This window comes from Dendrobates tinctorius, unplaced genomic scaffold (genome assembly GCF_039654945.1).
Source record: "Dendrobates tinctorius isolate UK_male_01 unplaced genomic scaffold, ASM3965494v1 ptg000079l, whole genome shotgun sequence".
NCBI classification, from domain to species: Eukaryota; Metazoa; Chordata; class Amphibia; order Anura; family Dendrobatidae; genus Dendrobates; species Dendrobates tinctorius.
This window is the reverse complement of record NW_027361747.1, coordinates 17,409,347-17,429,403: the sequence shown is the minus strand read 5'-3', so window position 1 is coordinate 17,429,403 and position 20,057 is coordinate 17,409,347. Positions and strand designations below refer to the sequence as shown.

The 20,057-nt window shown below is 40.7% G+C and overlaps 1 protein-coding gene across 1 annotated transcript in view; it reads left to right on the top strand.

The window, feature by feature from the left end:
- The first annotated feature begins 9,549 nt into the window (after positions 1-9,549).
- LOC141096815 (uncharacterized) overlaps positions 9,550-20,057 on the top strand; it is a 44,091-nt gene continuing 33,583 nt past the window's right edge. Inside the window, exons 1-2 of the mRNA XM_073583661.1 lie at positions 9,550-10,419; positions 15,654-16,586. Coding sequence (XP_073439762.1) covers positions 15,660-16,586 — 927 coding nt within the window. The 5' untranslated portion in view covers positions 9,550-10,419; positions 15,654-15,659. The remainder of the gene's footprint in view (positions 10,420-15,653; positions 16,587-20,057) is intronic.

Here is a 20,057-nt window from a genome sequence, read left to right as displayed (position 1 = left end):
TGACAGAACTTGTCCAGTAAACGTGACTGAACTATGTGGCACTGTGACTGACAGAATTTGTCCAGTAAATGTGACTGAACTATGTGGCACTGTGACTGACAGAACTTGTCCAGTAAACGTGACTGAACTATGTGGCACTGTGACTGACAGAAATTGTCCAGTAAACGTGACTGAACTATGTGGCACTGTGACTGACAGAACTTGTCCAGTAAACGTGACTGAACTATGTGGCACTGTGACTGACAGAACTTGTTCAGTGAACGTGACTGAACTATGTGGCACTGTGACTGACAAAACTTGTTCAGTGAGCGTGACTGAACTATGTGGCACTTGATAAGAACTGAATGAGTTAAATGAATTCTGCTGAACTTTATCTTTTCTTCGAGGAGATGTCTCAGACATCTCCATTGTGAACCAAGGTCAAATATTTCCTGCTTACATGGCAAAGCTGTTGTAGAAGTAACTATTTTTCTTTTCTTTATTGCGCATGTCTGTAAATGTCTAAATTCTTTGCTATAAAAGATGGAAGCCTAACTGATAAGCCAGAGGCGTCTTGGCAGGCATCCCGAGTTGTATTATACAGCTTGTGTCTGTGTAATTCTTCTCGACGGGGCAATCAATTAGAGACATATGGTGTCCTACACCCAAGAACATCGGTCCTTTGGATGAAAGAAGTATCTGAGGGATCCCGACAGTTTCCTGGCGCCCGAACAGGGACCTGAAATAGGCACCTCTCCGAGACTACCCTACCTACGGACCACTCCGGTTACTGATGAAATTGTGAACAGCAGACCTAAACACCTGGCCAGGTAAGAGATCAATTCTTCTCTTCTCTGCTCTTCATAATCTATCATTATAACTAAGGTCCATATCAAGGGGAATCTAGTAGAGGAGGGGGCCGTAAAATCAGGTCCATATAAGAACTCTGAGGAAATCGGGTGTGACACGCATATGTAATTTCTGTTCGAATGAGAGGTTATTGTAGATTCTGCCTGTATACTGCTATCTTTAGGAGAAGAGCTGATGCAAATCAAAATGGGTATGGTGCATGGACGTTTGCGGGAACAGTCCCAGGGTTGAATATACAAAAATTTCACCACGTACGTAAAGGAGATGAATGGTGGATATTACTAGCATTAAATACACATATCCCATTGAATGATACGTTGAGAGGTCTAACATTACGGAATCTAAGGCTGGGTGAACAGTTCATACTGCGCAGCCCGAACGGACAAGTTTTTCACAATAGACGATTCCGCGTTAGGAATCAAGGAGGTCGTTGAGTGGCTGCTTTGATCTGAAAGATTGTGGAAAGTAGAAAAATAAGCTGCACAGTAGGTATTCGTTCAAAGAGTGGTGATATTGCCTAACTGGGTTATGTGACAGCGTCCTTTCGGGGAGGTCACCGCCTAAGCTTAAATCAACACCCTTTACGAATAAACCTTGTGACAGATAAGAGTGTGAGAGAATGAGCACAGGATCATGAAATAAGCCTGTGACGAGATATGATTGAAGAACCCCAGTAGATGGACACTTTATTTACAATCCTGTGTGTTGTGGGAGTGTTACTGTTCGGATGCTACCTAGAATATAAGTACACGAGACACGTAGTACAAGGAGGAACAGACACCCCGTTTAACCTGTTGGCACCTTAGGAAGAAGGTAACGAGGTATAGTAGAGCCTAGTCTTGAGCTTACCCAATACACCACCTAAGGCAGGGGACCAACAGGAAAGAAACAAGAAAAACAGGATAAGAATAAAAGATAAAATGGGGAACAATCAGGGAAAGACACCCGAAGAAGGAGACCGGTTATGTGATATAATTGAGGATAGATATGGAAGTAGTGCAGCAAAGAACCTGGAAAAAGTATTAATCAAATCCAAAGTGCAAGATAGGCAGGCTGTGTGAATCCTTGTATATATGTCTATGAGAACCTCTGAATAAGATGAGAGATGAGTAATTGAGTATAAAAAAAAAAATCAGTGAATGAGCACGTATGAATGAATAATCACACATCATTTTTGTGTCAAGAGTAGAGTTGAGCGATACCGTCCGATACTTCAAAGTATCGTATCGGATGGTATCGGCCGATCTTTAAAAAAAGTATCGGTATCGCCGATTCCGATACCGGAAGTCCCATTCAAGTCTATGGGACTTCCGGTATCGGAATAAGAAAAACCCTTTCCTGCCCTTGTACAGCCTCTCTGGGGTCTGTACGGGCCTTTCGGGGGGCTGTGCCGGCCTGCCAGGGGGTCTGTGCAGGCTCCGGTGGTCTGTGCCGGCCTGCCGGGGGGCTGTGCAGGCTCCGGTGGGCTGTGCCGGCCTGCCGGGGGGCTGTGCCGGCCTGCCGGGGGGCTGTGCAGGCTCCGGGGGGCTGTGCCGGCCTGCCGGGGGGCTGTGCCGGCCTGCCGGGGGGCTGTGCCGGCCTGCCGGTGGTCTGTGCAGGCTTCGGGGGTCTGTGCAGGCATCGTCCGATGGGACTACAAGTCCCATCGGGCGATGCCTGCTACCATGACAGTGATTGACACATTAGCCAATGATGGGACAGTAGTAGTCCCATCATCCGGCTAATGTGTTAAATGTAAAAAAAAAAAAAAAAAAAAATTACATGCTACATACATACAACATGCATACTACATACATGCTACATTCATACTACATACTACATACATGCTACATTCATACTACATAAATACTACATGCAACATACATACTACATATATACTACATACATACTACATATATACTACATGCATGCTACATACATACTACATGCTACATACTACATACATACTACATGCATGCTACATACATACTACATGCTACATACATACTACATATATACTACATGCATGCTACATACATACTGCATGCTACATACATACTACATATATACTACATGCATGCTACATACATACTACATGCTACATACATACCACATATATACTACATGCATGCTACATACATACTACATGCTACATACATACCACATACATACTACATGCATGCTACATACATGCAACATACATACTACATATATACTACATGCATGCTACATACATACTACATATATACTACATGCATGCTACATACATACTGCATGCTACATGCATGCTACATACATACTACATGCATGCTACATACATACTACATATATACTACATACATACAATACATTCATACAATACATACATAGACATACAGTACATATAACATAGAGTAACATACTTACCAATACTTGTCACATTGTTCCCCGAAGCCATTGTCGTCTACGGAATAAATATTAACATAACAAACCACAAAAATACTCACCCACGATCCGAAGCAGTCCACGAGTGTGTCCCACGACGATCTTGGGTAGAGAACGGCAGCATCAGATGATGCTGCCGTTCTCTACGGGCTGCAGGAATCCAATGACGGAAGGTAGGTATCCTTCCGCACTGTATTCCTCCGCCACTTAAAAAAAAAAAAAGTCCCTAGTCTCACTTTATGCCATTGCTGTGTGGGAATTTCCCACGCAGCAATGGCATAAAGTGAGACTAGGGACTTTTTTTTTTTTAAGTGGCGGAGGAATACAGTGCGGAAGGATACCTACCTTCCGTCATTGGATTCCTGCAGCCCGTAGAGAACGGCAGCATCATCTGATGCTGCAGTTCTCTACCCAAGATCGTCGTGGGACACACTCGTGGACTGCTTCGGATCGTGGGTGAGTATTTTTGTGGTTTGTTATGTTAATATTTATTCCGTAGACGACAATGGCTTCGGGGAACAATGTGACAAGTATTGGTAAGTATGTTACTCTATGTTATATGTACTGTATGTCTATGTATGTATTGTATGAATGTATTGTATGTATGTAGTATATATGTGGTATGTATGTAGTATGTATGTAGTATGTATGTAGCATGCATGTAGCATGCAGTATGTATGTAGCATGCATGTAGTATATATGTAGTATGTATGTAGCATGCATGTAGTATATATGTAGTATGTATGTAGCATGTATGTATGTGGTATGTATGTAGCATGTAGTATGTATGTAGCATGCATGTAGTATATATGTAGTATGTATGTATGTATGTAGCATGTAGTATGTATGTAGCATGCATGTAGTATGTAGCATGCATGTAGTATATATGTAGTATGTATGTAGCATGCATGTAGTATATATGTGGTATGTATGTAGCATGTAGTATGTATGTAGCATGCATGTAGTATATATGTAGTATGTATGTATGTAGCATTTAGTATGTATGTAGCATGCATGTAGTATGTATGTAGCATGCATGTAGTATGTATGTAGCATGCATGTAGTATATATGTAGTATGTATGTAGTATGTATGTGGTATGTATGTAGCATGTAGTATGTATGTAGCATGCATGTAGTATGTATGTAGCATGCATGTAGTATGTATGTAGCATGCATGTAGTATGCATGTAGCATGCATGTAGCATGTATGTAGTATGTATGTAGTATGTATGTAGTATGTAGCATGTATGTAGTATGTATGTGGTATGTATGTAGCATGTAGTATGTATGTAGCATGCATGTAGTATATATGTAGTATGTAGTATGTATGTGGTATGTATGTAGCATGCAGTATGTATGTAGCATGTATGTAGTATGTATGTAGTATATATGTAGTATGTATGTAGCATGTAGTATGTATGTAGCATGCATGTAGTATGTATGTAGTATGTATGTAGCATGTATGTAGTATGTATGTAGCATGTATGTAGTATGTATGTAGCATGTAGTATGTATGTAGCATGCATGTAGTATGTATGTAGTATTTTTTTTTTTTTTTTTTTTTAACATTTAACACATTAGCCGGATGATGGGACTACTACTGTCCCATCATTGGCTAATGTGTCAATCACTGTCATGGTAGCAGGCATCGCCCGATGGGACTTGTAGTCCCATCGGACGATGCCTGCACAGACCCCCGAAGCCTGCACAGACCACCGGCAGGCCGGCACAGCCCCCCGGCAGGCCGGCACAGCCCCCCGGAGCCTGCACAGACCACCGGCAGGCCGGCACAGCCCCCCGGCAGGCCGGCACAGCCCCCCGGAGCCTGCACAGCCCCCCGGCAGGCCGGCACAGCCCCCCGGCAGGCCGGCACAGACCCCCACAGGGTGCACAGACCACCGGCAGGCCGGCACAGCCCCCCGGCAGGCCGGTACAGACCCCGGGCAGTCCACACAGCCCCCCCGGCAGGCCGGCACAGCCCCCCGGCAGGCCGGCAGAGACCCCCGGAAGGCCCGAAATGACGGCGCATCATGATGCGCACACACCGCGCATCATGATGACGTCAGTCTGTCAATCAACTTTGAACTTCCGATTCCGATGCCGAATTCCGATATTGAAAAAATATCGGAAGTCGGTATCGGAATTCCGATACAGCAAGTATCGGCCGATACCCGATACTTGCGGTATCGGAATGCTCAACACTAGTCAAGAGATTTGTGACCTTTCTAGTTGTGGTGGAATCCCGGACAGATGCGTTATAGATATTTCAAATCTACATCTGAGACTGAATGAATTGAGTAATGATATAGTTCGTGTTATATGTGGCATTACATTGTAAAGTTTCCTGAATGCATTTGGCCAGAAAAAGGGCAAGGCATGGTTAATCTCATTATACAGTTATCTGCCCTTACAGTGAAATACCGTGATTTTGAGTTTCTTTGTAGAAATTGATTTTGATAAGTCTAAAGAACTACAGAATTCTGTGAAGGACGACGCTGCATTCTGATGGGAGGGGGGAAGGATGGCGCTGCGCAGTTTTTCTTCTCCCTTCGCTCTTATCTCTGCTGAGTGTGAGCTGTGCTCAAAATTCTCTGTAATTCTATCCGTAAGGTACGCGCTGAAAGATTTGTGCATTTTAAAGCAACAGTACTTAATTGAAGATTGGAAGTTAAAAGTAAGATATGGTGCCTAATTTAGAAGGGAATTGTAAGTGATTGTTTGGTCATTGTAAGTGATTGCTTGGTCATTAATGTGTTTGAACCTGCTTCTAGTTGTGTGATTGATTTGTTTAGCAAATTGTGTCAAATTACAAAAGACAGAGAAGGAAGGAAGCAGTAAAACAAGTGGGACAAATATTGAAAAAGGCAAAAATACCAGAGTGTGAATGTTTGGATGTACAAAAAGGCACAGACAAGGGAAGAAAATAGCAAGTGAATAAATGATGCTTGAGAATGTGCAGCAGTATGGAAGGTGTATTATGAATGTTTGATTGACAAAGTGTAACCAGAGACCCAGACAAAACAGATGGACTTGTAAACACTGTGGTCAGACTCAGACAAACCCAGACTGAATAGCTACTTGTGTGACCTGTGCTACTGATCCTAATCCTATCCAGACAAGATCATAAGAAGCTGACATAATAGTGTGGATAGTGGGTAGTGGGGACATTGGCCCTTGAGGAGTAAGCTGACAGTAGACATCAGACGGCCAACCCCATCAGGACCTAGAAGTGTGACTAGAATAAGAAAGATGCAGGTGTATTATCCCTGGAGCCCCTCTGACCAGCTAGCTTTGCTGAAGCAGCTGCCTGACCCTGAAGACCAACCATTCCCGTTTTACAGACACATAAAGGAAGTACAGCAGACATATAAGTGTACCTGAGCAGACCTAGAGAGGTTGGTGAGTTTAAAGGCAGGTGACGCACTAGATCATATAATTAAGACACATACAGATGTGACAAAGAATCAGGCTTGGGGCATGGATGATAAATCTGCACGATCTGGGGAGACGTACTGTGAGTCACTAAGACAATGGGCTGCAGTGGAACAATCAGAGCAGTCTGTACTCCTGACTAATGTGACACAGCAAAAAGGAGAGAGTGTAGAGATGTACTTTGGACGGTTACAGCTGAAATGGGCAGACATGGGGTACATTTGCATAAACCCACTTGATGTTAGAATACTGGTGAATGCATTCATTGACGGTATGAACAAAGACTTACGAGACGCAGTACAGACAGTCAGACCTGAATGGAGATATGTAGATCCGAAAGACCTCCTTAAGGTAGCTAAAGAAATTGAGCAAACAAGGACAATAAGACGACCTGTCATGTATGCTGGAGCACAAGGAAAAAAGTGGAGACGTAATAGGGAAGGCATGTGAGATCACACTGACGTTTCTTTTGACAATCTATTCCCCACATGACATCCATGCCATACTCCTACAAGTTCAACCAAAACATCTGTCTATGGCCAGACAGCTCCGACTTGAGTGTGCTCTACTAATTCCTGAGTATGTCACTCCTCAAAAGATGTAACGTTCTGAATCCAGCCACCCTCCTGCCTGTGGATTCAGAAAAGGGGGAATTGGTGACCATATTAGCAAGTGAGGAAGGATACTTTGACATGACGCATGAACATGTCTGCATAGAACTGATGAGTCAGGAGACAGTTGGGTTTGCACACATTCATGAAAAACCTGTTCCTAATGCAGACTTTGAGTTTCTTTTTTGTAGATGGCCCCAGATACCACCAGGATGGACGATTCTACACTGGATATGCAGTAGTATCCTCACATGAGGTAATCCGAGCGGAACCACTCTCTCCTCACATGTCGGCGCAGGAGGCAGAGTTGAAGGCACTCACTGAGGCGTGTAGAGCCGCTGCAGGTAAAGTCGCTAATATTTTCACAGATTCGAAGCCCATTAAAAATGCAGAGCTGGTGAAACAATTGATGGAGGCATTGATGTTACCAGTCCAGGTTGGCATTGTCAAGGTAAAAGCACACACAAAGATGACTCCGTGGAGGTAGAGGGCAATAGAAGGGCGAACGAGGCTGCTAAAATAGCACAAGGCGGCCTAGAGAGAGCAGTGGACGGTGGCGGGGAGTCAGCGTATTCCAACCACATTGGGTCTAGATGTCCTGAAATCCCTCCAGCATAAAGCTGCCCAAACAGAGAAGGTACACCGGGGGAGACTGGGAGCTGAGCTGAACTCAAATGGAGTATGGGAGAATAAGGATAAAATGTGCCCACCAAAGTCCCTGTTCCCAATCATGGCGCAAGCAGCACATGGCCCCAATCACACCTCAAAAAGTCACATGTGTGCCAGGGTAGATGCCTTCTGGATCGCTCCTGGCTTCAGTTACGCAGCCGCGAAACTTGTACAATCATGCCTCATCTGTGCACAGCACAACCCAGGTAAAACAGTAAAAGTCCCTAAGAAAGCGACACCTAGGCCTCTCTACCCGTTTCAGAGACAGCAGATTGACGACATACAGCTACCAAGGTAGGAGTGTATGCAAATATCCTAGTATGTGTAGATCTCTTCTCTGGTTGGCCGGAAGCCTATCCGGTAAAACGTGCAAATGCTAAAATGACTACAGACAAACTGATGAAAGAACTGATCTGCAGGTATGGTGTCCCAGAAACCACAGAAACAGATAAGGGTGCACACTTCACGGGAGAAATAAAGAGGGAAGTCATGCAGGCCCCGGGTGTACAGCAAACATTTCATACACCATATAGGCCACAAGGTAGTGGGAAAGTGGAAAGACTAAATGGGACACAAACTAAAAATTCAAAAGGCCATGGCAGACACAGGAAAGAGCTGGGTGGAGTGCTTGCCTCTTGCACTCTTTTCAGTCAGACACACTCCAAATAGAAACACAGGCTTGTCTCCTTCTGAAGTCCTGAGACTTAGAGATCAGTATGATAAAGACAATGATCATACTAAAGATAGTTGGTGGTCAGACACTTTCTCCTTTCTTAATCCAGCTAATTGGTTTAAGGGTATTGGAGGCTGGATAGCTGGGATTATACTAAGTTTATTACGTATTGCCGTTTGTCTCCTTATAATATATGTGCTATTGAAACTTGTTTTTTGGTGTATCTCTGTATGCAAGAAAAGATGTAGAAATAGATAAGGAAGTTTGACTGTAAGCAACAAGAATTTAACTATTATTCCTTTGAGTCCTAGATTGACATCTCATTTCTGGCATGAAGGAGCGTACTCTTGCAATGATGGACGTGGCTTCAGTATCTGGGGGATGGAGAAGGTAGAAGACCTGTCTCCCTTGGGCAACCCGTCGGCCTGGGATAGTACCTGGTGAACGAGCCACTATCCGCTGTTGTTGCAGGATCCAGTGTTCCAGATTGTGGAAAATGAAGATGTCAAAGGGGGGAATGATAAGAACTGAATGAGTTAAATGAATTCTGCTGAACTTTATCTTTTCTTCGAGGAGATGTCTCAGACATCTCAATTGTGAACCAAGGTCAAATATTTCCTGCTTACATGGCAAAGCTGTTGTAGAAGTAACTATTTTTCTTTTCTTTATTGCGCATGTCTGTAAATGTCTAAATTCTTTGCTATAAAAGATGGAAGCCTAACTGATAAGCCAGAGGCGTCTTGGCAGGCATCCCGAGTTGTATTATACAGCTTGTGTCTGTGTAATTCTTCTCGACTGGGCAATCAATTAGAGACATATGGTGTCCTACACCCAAGAACATCGGTCCTTTGGATGAAAGAAGTATCTGAGGGATCCCGACACTGTAAAATATCAGTATTTCTATAATAAAAAATATATGGATTAATTCTCTCATACAGAATCTAGCTAACAGGCTTTGCTTACTTTAGAGAAGTGACTGAGTTATTCTGGATTCCTTGGCTCACACAGCTGTCTCTCTTGTCAAATGTATAGGTCACTTGTCAAAGCTGTCAAAATGTGACTATTTAGAGATAATGAATGGTTCTAAAGATCTCAGACTTTAGGCTTAAATATCTCAGACTAAGGTAATGCATAAATAACTGTATGCATATTGTTAAAATAACTACGGTTCACTTAATATGGAAGAACTTCTGAACATAGTGGCAAGCCACCATATGTGGTTGTAGGTTATAGGTCAGAATAGTATATAAGCCGGCCTAACTCTTGTTCAGGAGATCTCATATCCCTTGAGACTCTCGAACACCCGGACAGCTGCTCAAGACTATATGTAAGAACAATGCTCGTTTTCTCTTCAAATAATTACTGCATGTCATGAACTTACTTTTCTTCATTTTTGTAATCACTTTTTGAAATGAATAATTAAAAACAAGATTTATTTTATCCTCAACATTGCTTTTACTTTTTGATTCTCAACCGTGCAAGAAGATATATATATATATTTTTCTACATTTTGGCGAGCCGTAGCCAGCCTGATCTTTTGTGCTAATTTTGGTTGGCATTCCTTCCTCGATTGTACAAGGGGGGAGCACGAACTCTGCTAAAAACCACCTGTTGTACAAGCTTCCTCAGGAATTCTACTATTTCACGGCACAAAAATCACACTGAACCTGAAGACGACGGGTGAGGATCGTAAAGAGCTGCATGCGTCTCATCCAGACGGAGATCTGAGGATTGCATAAGGACACAGAGGACCATCCATTGACGGGAAAGACTCTCAATAGGTGAGAAAAAAATATAATGGATTTTATACATGATTATGCTAAGAAAAGTAACATAGATTTCAAGTTTGTTTATAATCATACGGATGCCCAATTATGGTCTAGTTTGTATAATCAATGTGAGGCAGAAAATGTTAAAATTGACAAAAGGTTTTTCTCAGTTAGAAAATTACAAAGGAAATTTCAGAATGTTATGCAGCTAGTTCATGTGTATAATAGCCTAGTCTTTGAGAAAACTGAACCTAACACCTATAAAACATGCATTGTCACACAAGACATTAATCACACTGACACACCACGTGACACACAAGAGTCTGACGGGGATTACTTTGATTGTCCAAATTGTTTGATTTTGTCAGAACATATAGAACAATTGGAAGATCAAATAGATACCAGGACAGAGTTATTGTCTAAATTACGACAAGATATAAAGAGGGTTTCTGTTAACACAAGATCAACAGGTAAACAGGAGGACAGTGTTGCCTCTTCATTTGTACCAAATATGCAAAATCCAGATGCTTCAGTAGAGGAATTAGAGGCAGTAGAATTACAACGGAAAAAATTACATGACAGAGCAGCACGCATTAATCTGAAAATACACGATCAGCTAATGAAAATTGTAAAAGACATTCCAAATTACAATGATAAGATGGATGCCTTTTATAATGCGGACACTTTTGAATCAAACACAGACAAATACAATCTGAATGATGAGCAAAAGAATAAAATATTCAAAGTTTGGTTACCTTCACATATGGGAAAAAGATTACAGACCACACCCAGATTAAATGATGAGAATGAAATGGCACATAGTACAAAAGAAGACAGACTTAGACAATTAGTATTGTTTACAACTGGAGAAGACATGCCTACAGTTGATATTTTAGGGAGTTTACAAACAAATATTTCTGAAGACCCATTCTCTTTTTTGGTAAAGTTTGAACAGGCCTATAGGATGGTAATGGATCTCAGGCCTCACGAAGAGCCAGCATCCATGATCAAATTTTTTGTAAAGAAGTTCAAGTACTTAGATCCTGCCTCAGTGCAATTGGCTAACACTCAGCCATCATTGCAAGAAGCAACAGATTTTATTGACAGAATAAGGAGATCCATGAAACAAAATCAGGTCAAGGCTAAAATAGCGGTAGTTCATGAGAAGAAAGACAGTCAGCTGAAACCTAGAGCCACAGTAATCTCCAAGAGCAGGGATTACATTGAACATAGAGGTAAAAATACTACACAAAGGAACAATATCCATTGTTATTTTTGTGGTATACCTGGACACTTGAAGTGGCAGTGCAGGAAATTTTTGAGAGCAGAATCAGAGATGGTACACAAGGAACAGGTAAGCTTGGAAGGGAAAACGGACTCATGCCAAAATCATACAACACACCTTCCGCACCTGCATTACAATCATCTGCACCTGCTCATACTGCCAACAGACAAACACAGTCACCATATGCACCATTAATCAGACAGATCAGAGAAATGACAGTGAAGGAAACAGAGTCAAGGGATAGAATTCCAAGGTCTTTTAAAAAGGACACTGGTCTTCTCCCATCTCCTTCATCTTTCTGACAATCACAGACTATTCCTGTACCACATCCATTGGAATTTGTGACTCGAGTTACATTGGATGACTGTGGAAGACCATTTATCAAAGTAAGTTTAGCAGGCCAGAATGTTGTATTTCTTATTGACACAGGAGCTCAGTTAAGTGTTACAAACCTTGATTTGAAGCTAAACCCAGATTCACCAGTTTGTACAATTGTCGGTTTCAGTGGAAAAGGTGGAACTAAAGCAACCTTAGTTCCCAATGTGATTTTGGAAATACCTAGTTCTTTCAAAACAGAAATTGACATCTGGTATTGTCGTGATTCTGAAAATATACTTGGCACAGATTTTATGCAGAAATTCGGATGGGTAGTTGACCTAGGAAATCAAGTGATCTGGAAAGATTCCAATGGTTGTAAACCGGTAGTCATTGATCCTAATGATTATAGCCATGTTGGAAGTATTTGCTTGAATGATGTGGTGTCATCTGACCATTTGTGGCCTGACACTAATGATGACAAGGTATTGACAGAAATTGTACAGCTTTTTCCTTCTCTTTGGGCTCAGTTCAGGAATCAGGTTGGAACAATGAAAGACGTTATCGTGAATGTGGAGGGGCGTGATCCCCCGCCACAGCGTCAGTATAAATTGCCTCCAGAATCAATTGACTCTATGTCAAAGATCATACAGGAATTGTTAGATCAAGGTGTTATCCGAAAGGCTAATTCTGTAAGTAACAATCCTTTGTGGTGTGTTTTGAAATCTGATGGTTCTTATCGAATGATATTGGATTTACGGATGTTCAATAAGCATACACCCAATGTCGCACCAATTGTGGCAGATACTCATGACATGATGGCAAGGTTAAATGCAAAGGCCAAATACTTCTCTATACTGGACATTAGCAATGGTTTTTTCAGTATACCTCTTGAAAAGAGTTGTCAGTATAAGTTTGCATTTACTTTCTTGGACGAGCAATATCTGTTTTGCAGGTTACCTCAAGGAGCACATTTGTCACCTAGTGTTTTTCATCAGGCATTGGCAAAGGTATTATCCAGATTTTCGAGGCCTGATTGCATTCTGCAATATGTGGATGATATTTTATTGTCTACAGAGGATAAAGAGACACATGTTTCTCTTCTGACAGAATTGTTTGAGTTGCTGCATGATGCAGGGTTGAAATTGAACACCAAAAAGGTCAAATTAATGCAGACTGAGGTCAGATTTTTAGGAGTGCTGTTGAGTCCAGGAAAAAGGCAGCCACTGCAGGAAAGAATTGAGGCAATTGCTTCCCTACCAATTCCGACATCACACAAGGCATTGAGACATTTTTTAGGTCTTATGAATTATTCAAGGGATTTCATTGAGAATTTTGCAGATAAGGCCAGATCTTTATATGATCTTTTGAAAGGTGAAAACAGTGATTACTTTGGTCCTTGGGGTGATGAACAGCAAACCTCATTTGAACAATTGAAAATGAATTTGCAAAATGCACCTGCTTTGTCCACAGTAGATCCTTCGGCTCCATTTGCTTTGCAAGTGCATACATCGGGAACATCTGTTTCTGCTGTATTGCTGCAATTACAGGGAGAAGAGTGGAGAATTTTGGGCTATTTTTCAAAACTTCTCTCACCTGTTGAAAAAGGTTTTGAGACCTGTGCAAGACACTTGGTAGGTGTGTACTTTGCAGTCAAAGCAACCGAACATATTGTCGGGTTCAACAAAATCATTTTGCAAACTCCTCACTCTACACTAAAACTTCTCTTTGAGAATAATATCCCAGGTGTGTCACATCAGAGATTTGCTCATTGGTTATTGTCATTGTCTCCCAAACAAATTGAGGTAGATTACAAGGCCAAATATGTTCTTCCTCAGCTGATGCAATATGAAGGACAAACTCATGATTGTTTACAGTCTTTTCAGGATCCAAGTCCATCACTTTTCAGACGGAAAGCAGAGGTAACAGACGAACCAATTTTTGTAGATGGTTCCAGATTCTATTCAGATGGGCACTATTATTCAGGATATGCCATTTTTTATCCCAACAGAGGACAGGTTGTGAAGCACAAATTACCGAGTCATTTTTCAGCTCAAAGAGCAGAGCTAGAAGCAGTAAAAATGGTACTACAGCTGAATGAAGCAGATGATCAGTGTCCCATTGTGATCTACAGTGATAGCTCTTATGTTGTAAGATCACTGACAGATTACTTGTCAGTTTGGGAAAAAAGAGGCTATGTAGATTCATCTAATAAGACTCTTGTTCACAGTGACACACTGAAGACAATTTTCAGGATAGCATCAAAAAACCCTAATGGTTTTGCTATTGTCAAGGTTCCGGCCCATAAAAAATCTGATGATGAATTATCTGTTGGAAATGCAACCGCAGATATGCTAGCCAAAGAGGCAGCCCTGACAGGAGAAGAGGTGTTTGAACCTGAACCTCTCGAGGTTTCAGCAGTTCAAAGAACAGACACGCATATCCCTTCTTTTGCGGAAGAACAAGAAAAAGACTCATCTCTTGTTGCTTCCCGGGTTGATCCAAAACCTCCCTTTGTTTGTGAAAACGGGGTTTTGTGTCATGACTTAAACGGGGAGTTGCGTCCTGTTGTCCCAAGACATCTACAGGTTGAGTTCACAAAATACAATCATGAAAGTTTGGGTCATTTGGGCCAACAAAAATTGTTAGGCATTCTCAGAGAGAAATTTTACTGGGAAAAGATGGAAGAGACAGTGCAAAGTGTTGTTCAATCATGTCTCATTTGTGCCCAAATTAATCCAAGACCAAAAGGACAGAAACCGCCACTACTCCGAATCGCACCTGCAGAGGGTCCATGGTCTACGTTACAAATCGACTACATTGGACCGTTACCATCAGGTAAAAATGGTCTCAGGTATGCATTGGTTGTGGTAGATGTTTTTTCTAAGTGGGTTGAAATTTTACCTGTCAGAAAAGATGATGCTTTGTCTACAGCTAGAGCATTAGTTAATCATGTCTTTTGTACTTGGGGGATCCCAAGAATGATCACCTCTGATCGAGGAAGTCACTTTACAGGAAAAATCATGCAAGCCGTTTGTGCTATTCTAGGGGTACGACAGCAGTTTCATGTACCCTACCATCCACAGTCTGCTGGTATTGTGGAAAGGATGAATAGAACAATAAAATCCAGAATTGCCAAGATGTTATTGGACAAAGGCAATACTTGGGTTGATGCAGTACCTTTTGTACTGTTGAGTGTAAGAGGAACAACCTCTGCCACAACTCAGTTTACTCCTTTTGAACTGATGACAGGAAGAAAAATGCCATTGATTTTTCCTCATGAACCATTTTTGTCTACACCACAAAAAGATGCTGTTGCAAGGTCCAAATGGTTGCAATTGTTGCAGGAAAATTTGAAAACGATTCTTCCACATGCTGCATCAAGAATGCAGAGAATGGAGCCACCATATGTATCCAAATTCAAGAAAGGGGCTCTAGTGATGATTAAAACTTTCAGGAAGAATGGACCTTGGGAAAGTAATTGGGAAGGTCCCTTTGAAATTATCGAAACCATGGGACAAGTGATGATACTTGTGCAACGAGCATCTAAGGTGGTTAAAAATACCCGCAGACAACAAAAATTGTGGGTACATGTTGATCAATGCAAACTGTATATTGCAAAATAATGATACTGCATTTCTTTTAGGAAGAAATGGATTCCAATAAGAACTGGAATACGAAACTCCACGTCCTTGATGGAAGGGATTCAACACCAATCCTTCAGGAGAAAAAGAAATTTCCCAGGAAAAGCTACTATCTGATGGGAATCACATTTCTGCTGTTTTGTACTGTTTCAACTGTGATCTACGCTGAAGATATTTCACACCATGGAACAAATACTAGTGAAGTGAAGGAACTTTTCAAAGGAACTTTACATCCAAGGAAACCAAGAGGAACGAATCTACAAAGCTTAATAGATGAGGACATACCGGACGATTCAGTAGATATTACTGGAAACATTTGCATGGGTTTTGGTGCAAAATGCTGTATTGAGCTACACTTCATACATGACACTGACATAATATTACACGCAGCCACAGGACCTAAGACGAAGTTCACACAGTTACAAGGAGATTATATACACAATAATAAGACAGGCACATGGGAATGTAGTCCTACAGATGTGTTATTCTGGAATATAGAGATAAGAGGTGAAGAGAAAGCTGTGTGGTCAGGCGACATTACAAATGATATGATCGCAAAAGGGAAAGTTGAAACATCCAAAACAGATGCTTGGTTAAGGACACAACTATTTGGGAAAGTTTTAGATCCTGCATTTCTTTCTATTACAGAAGGAGACGAGGATTGGGTAAAAACATGGAATTTTCAGATAACCAGAGAACCAGTACAAGTACAGGTATCTGTAGTTTTTACAGTTTCAAATACTATAGCTCCAGAAGTAAGGGTTACACCACAAGCAGTATATAGTCAAGAAAATATGTCTCCTTTATTATTAAAATGCAGCACGAGGTTAGAGCTACCTACAGAATCTTTGTTAATATGGACCAAAGATAAATCATTTTTGGGAAGTTTTTCAAATGGTCCAACAAATGTTATACACAGAGGTCAATCCGGTAACGTGAGATGGTTAAATAAGGATTTTATTTTTTCTGTAGATAATCCATCTCCTAAGGATTCTGGACTTTACCAATGTTGTATTTTAACGAAATATAACTACAAACAATGTAGAGATGTAAAGGTAAATATATGGTCAGCAGTAGATAATGTATGCACACAGACAAGATTTCAACCATCTACTCCTTTTCAGATCAATCAGTTCCAAACTAAACCTCTGTTACGAGATGGAGTGTTTCTGACCATGGTATGGACCTTTAACATGTCTAACTGGAAAATCTCTTCTAGATATCCCCAGTGTCAACCACATCTCACTAACATGGAGATGGGAATAGAACAATGGTTTGGGAAAAGAACTTCAACACAGGTTAGAAGTAAGAGGGGAGTGTTTGAAGGTATTTTGGGGGGATTAGGAACAGTAGGAAGTTTAATTAACACTATGGACATTCATACACTTAAATCAGATCTGGAAAATATTGGGTATATTGGAGGAAAAGGGGTAGAGATTCAGAAAAGCTTGAATCAAGTCCTTGAAAAGATGGTTTTGAACACTGCTACTGTATTGGGATCTTCTGTATCACATCTTCAGGATGCTACTTTAGCTTTAATGGAAAGTGAACAGGAATCTCAAGTGGCCAAAACATGTCTAGAAATTCAGATTGAATATTCCACCAATCTGAAAATGATTGCACAAGCCTTACAAAGTGGAATTACCCCTTTAGGGCTAATAAGAAATTTGCCCATAGAATATAACTTTGCGTTAAACCATACAGATTTGTGGGTAAATAAGTGGTTAGGATGTGAACAGAACATTTGTGTAGGAACATCACTGATTCCAGTGTCAGGAAGAGAAGAAACCCTGGTTCCTATAGGTGTTCTGGGAATTCCTGTCAGTCCTACACAATTGCTATATTATCAATTACAGTACACAGATTTTGCATTTGATGGTATCAACACTGAACAATTAGACATTTCGTCATGCTTAAATTTTGTTTCCAAGGTAATGTGTCTACCTGGACAGGATAAAGTCATTTATCATTCATGTTTCCATAATCATACTTCTTGTTATGCCAGAGTTGAGAATGTCCACACGATACATGACTTGGTGACACCAGTAAGCGCTAACAAAACTTGTTTCCAAGTCATGTCAGGAAAAGAAGCAGTTTCTGCATTCTTCTCATCTTGTGTACATGCCGAAAATCTGACAATGGGTTTATATTGTATTGAGGGAAATGTTAAAACTCTCACAAAGAAGGAAGGAAGTATTAATATTACGTCAATAAGCTCAAGACGTCTGAAAATCCTTCCGATCCAGTTCAATTTGTCACAAGTCAATAAATTCCCTTGGGATTTGTGGACAAATGAAATAAAGAAAGACAAGGGTTTATTAAATCTGCTGACAAAACAATTAAAAGAAGCTGAAATTGTATTTAGACATGAACAAGGTAATCTAAATGATATTGAACATGAATGGACGAGTATGTCAGGCTCATCTTGGTGGAGAAATTTAGGAAAATCTGTAACTAGTTGGTCACAGTCTTCAGCGAAAATGGCAGCAGGGAATGTATTGTCTAATCCGATTGTTATTCTATTTATCATAGTTTTGCTGTGTATAATATATCAAATAATTATTATGTGTAAAATTAGGAGAATTTATAAGAATATAAAGATAGAAATGAAAAAGGAAGATGATATTTTAAGAGAGATGTTAAAACGAAAAAAATATAACTCTCTGATCTAATTTTTGTTTTTACAATAGGTTTGAAAATTCAGATGACATTCAGGGCAGATGTTGATACAAGGTTTTCAGAATAAAGAATGAATGTGATACGAATGGTGAGAAAATGAGTTAGGATTGATTATGATATGTCTCAAATCATAATCAGGGGGGACTGTAAAATATCAGTATTTCTATAATAAAAAATATATGGATTAATTCTCTCATACAGAATCTAGCTAACAGGCTTTGCTTACTTTAGAGAAGTGACTGAGTTATTCTGGATTCCTTGGCTCACACAGCTGTCTCTCTTGTCAAATGTATAGGTCACTTGTCAAAGCTGTCAAAATGTGACTATTTAGAGATAATGAATGGTTCTAAAGATCTCAGACTTTAGGCTTAAATATCTCAGACTAAGGTAATGCATAAATAACTGTATGCATATTGTTAAAATAACTACGGTTCACTTAATATGGAAGAACTTCTGAACATAGTGGCAAGCCACCATATGTGGTTGTAGGTTATAGGTCAGAATAGTATATAAGCCGGCCTAACTCTTGTTCAGGAGATCTCATATCCCTTGAGACTCTCGAACACCCGGACAGCTGCTCAAGACTATATGTAAGAACAATGCTCGTTTTCTCTTCAAATAATTACTGCATGTCATGAACTTACTTTTCTTCATTTTTGTAATCACTTTTTGAAATGAATAATTAAAAACAAGATTTATTTTATCCTCAACATTGCTTTTACTTTTTGATTCTCAACCGTGCAAGAAGATATATATATATATATTTTTCTACAGACACACTGTAACTGACAGAACTTGTCCAGTAAACGTGACTGAACTATGTGGCACTGTGACTGACAGGACTTGTTCAGTGAATGTGACTGAACTATGTGGCACTGTGACTGAAAGAACTTATTCAGTGAATGTGACTGAACTATGTGGCACTGTGACTGACAGAATTTGTCCAGTAAACGTGACTGAACTATATGGCACTATGACTGACAGAACTTGTCCAGTAAACATGACTGAACTATGTGGCACTGTGACTGACAGAACTTGTTCAGTAAACGTGACTGAACTATGTGGCACTGTGACTGACAGAACTTGTTCAGTGAATGTGACTGAACTATGTGGCACTGTGACTGACAGAATTTGTCCAGTAAACGTGACTGAACTATGTGGCACTGTGACTGACAGAACTTGTTCAGTGAACGTGACTGAACTATGTGGCACTGTGACTGACAGAACTTGTCCAGTAAACGTGACTGAACTATGTGGCACTGTGACTGACAGAACTTGTCCTGTAAACGTGACTGAACTATGTGGCACTGTGACTGACAGAACTTGTCCAGTAAACGTGACTGAACTATGTGGCACTGTGACTGACAGAACTTGTTCAGTGAACGTGACTGAACTATGTGGCACTGTGACTGACAGAACTTGTCCAGTGAACGTGAATGAACTATGTGGCACTGTGACTGACAGAACTTGTTCAGTGAATGTGACTGAACTATGTGGCACTGTGAAAGACAGAACTTGTTCAGTGAATGTGACTGAACTATGTGGCACTGTGACTGACAGAATTTGTCCAGTAAACGTGACTGAACTATGTGGCACTCTGACTGACAGAATTTGTTCAGTAAACGTGACTGAACTATGTGGCACTGTGACTGACAGAACTTGTCCAGTAAACGTGACTGAACTATGTGACACTGTGACTGACAGAACTTTTTCAGTGAATGTGACTG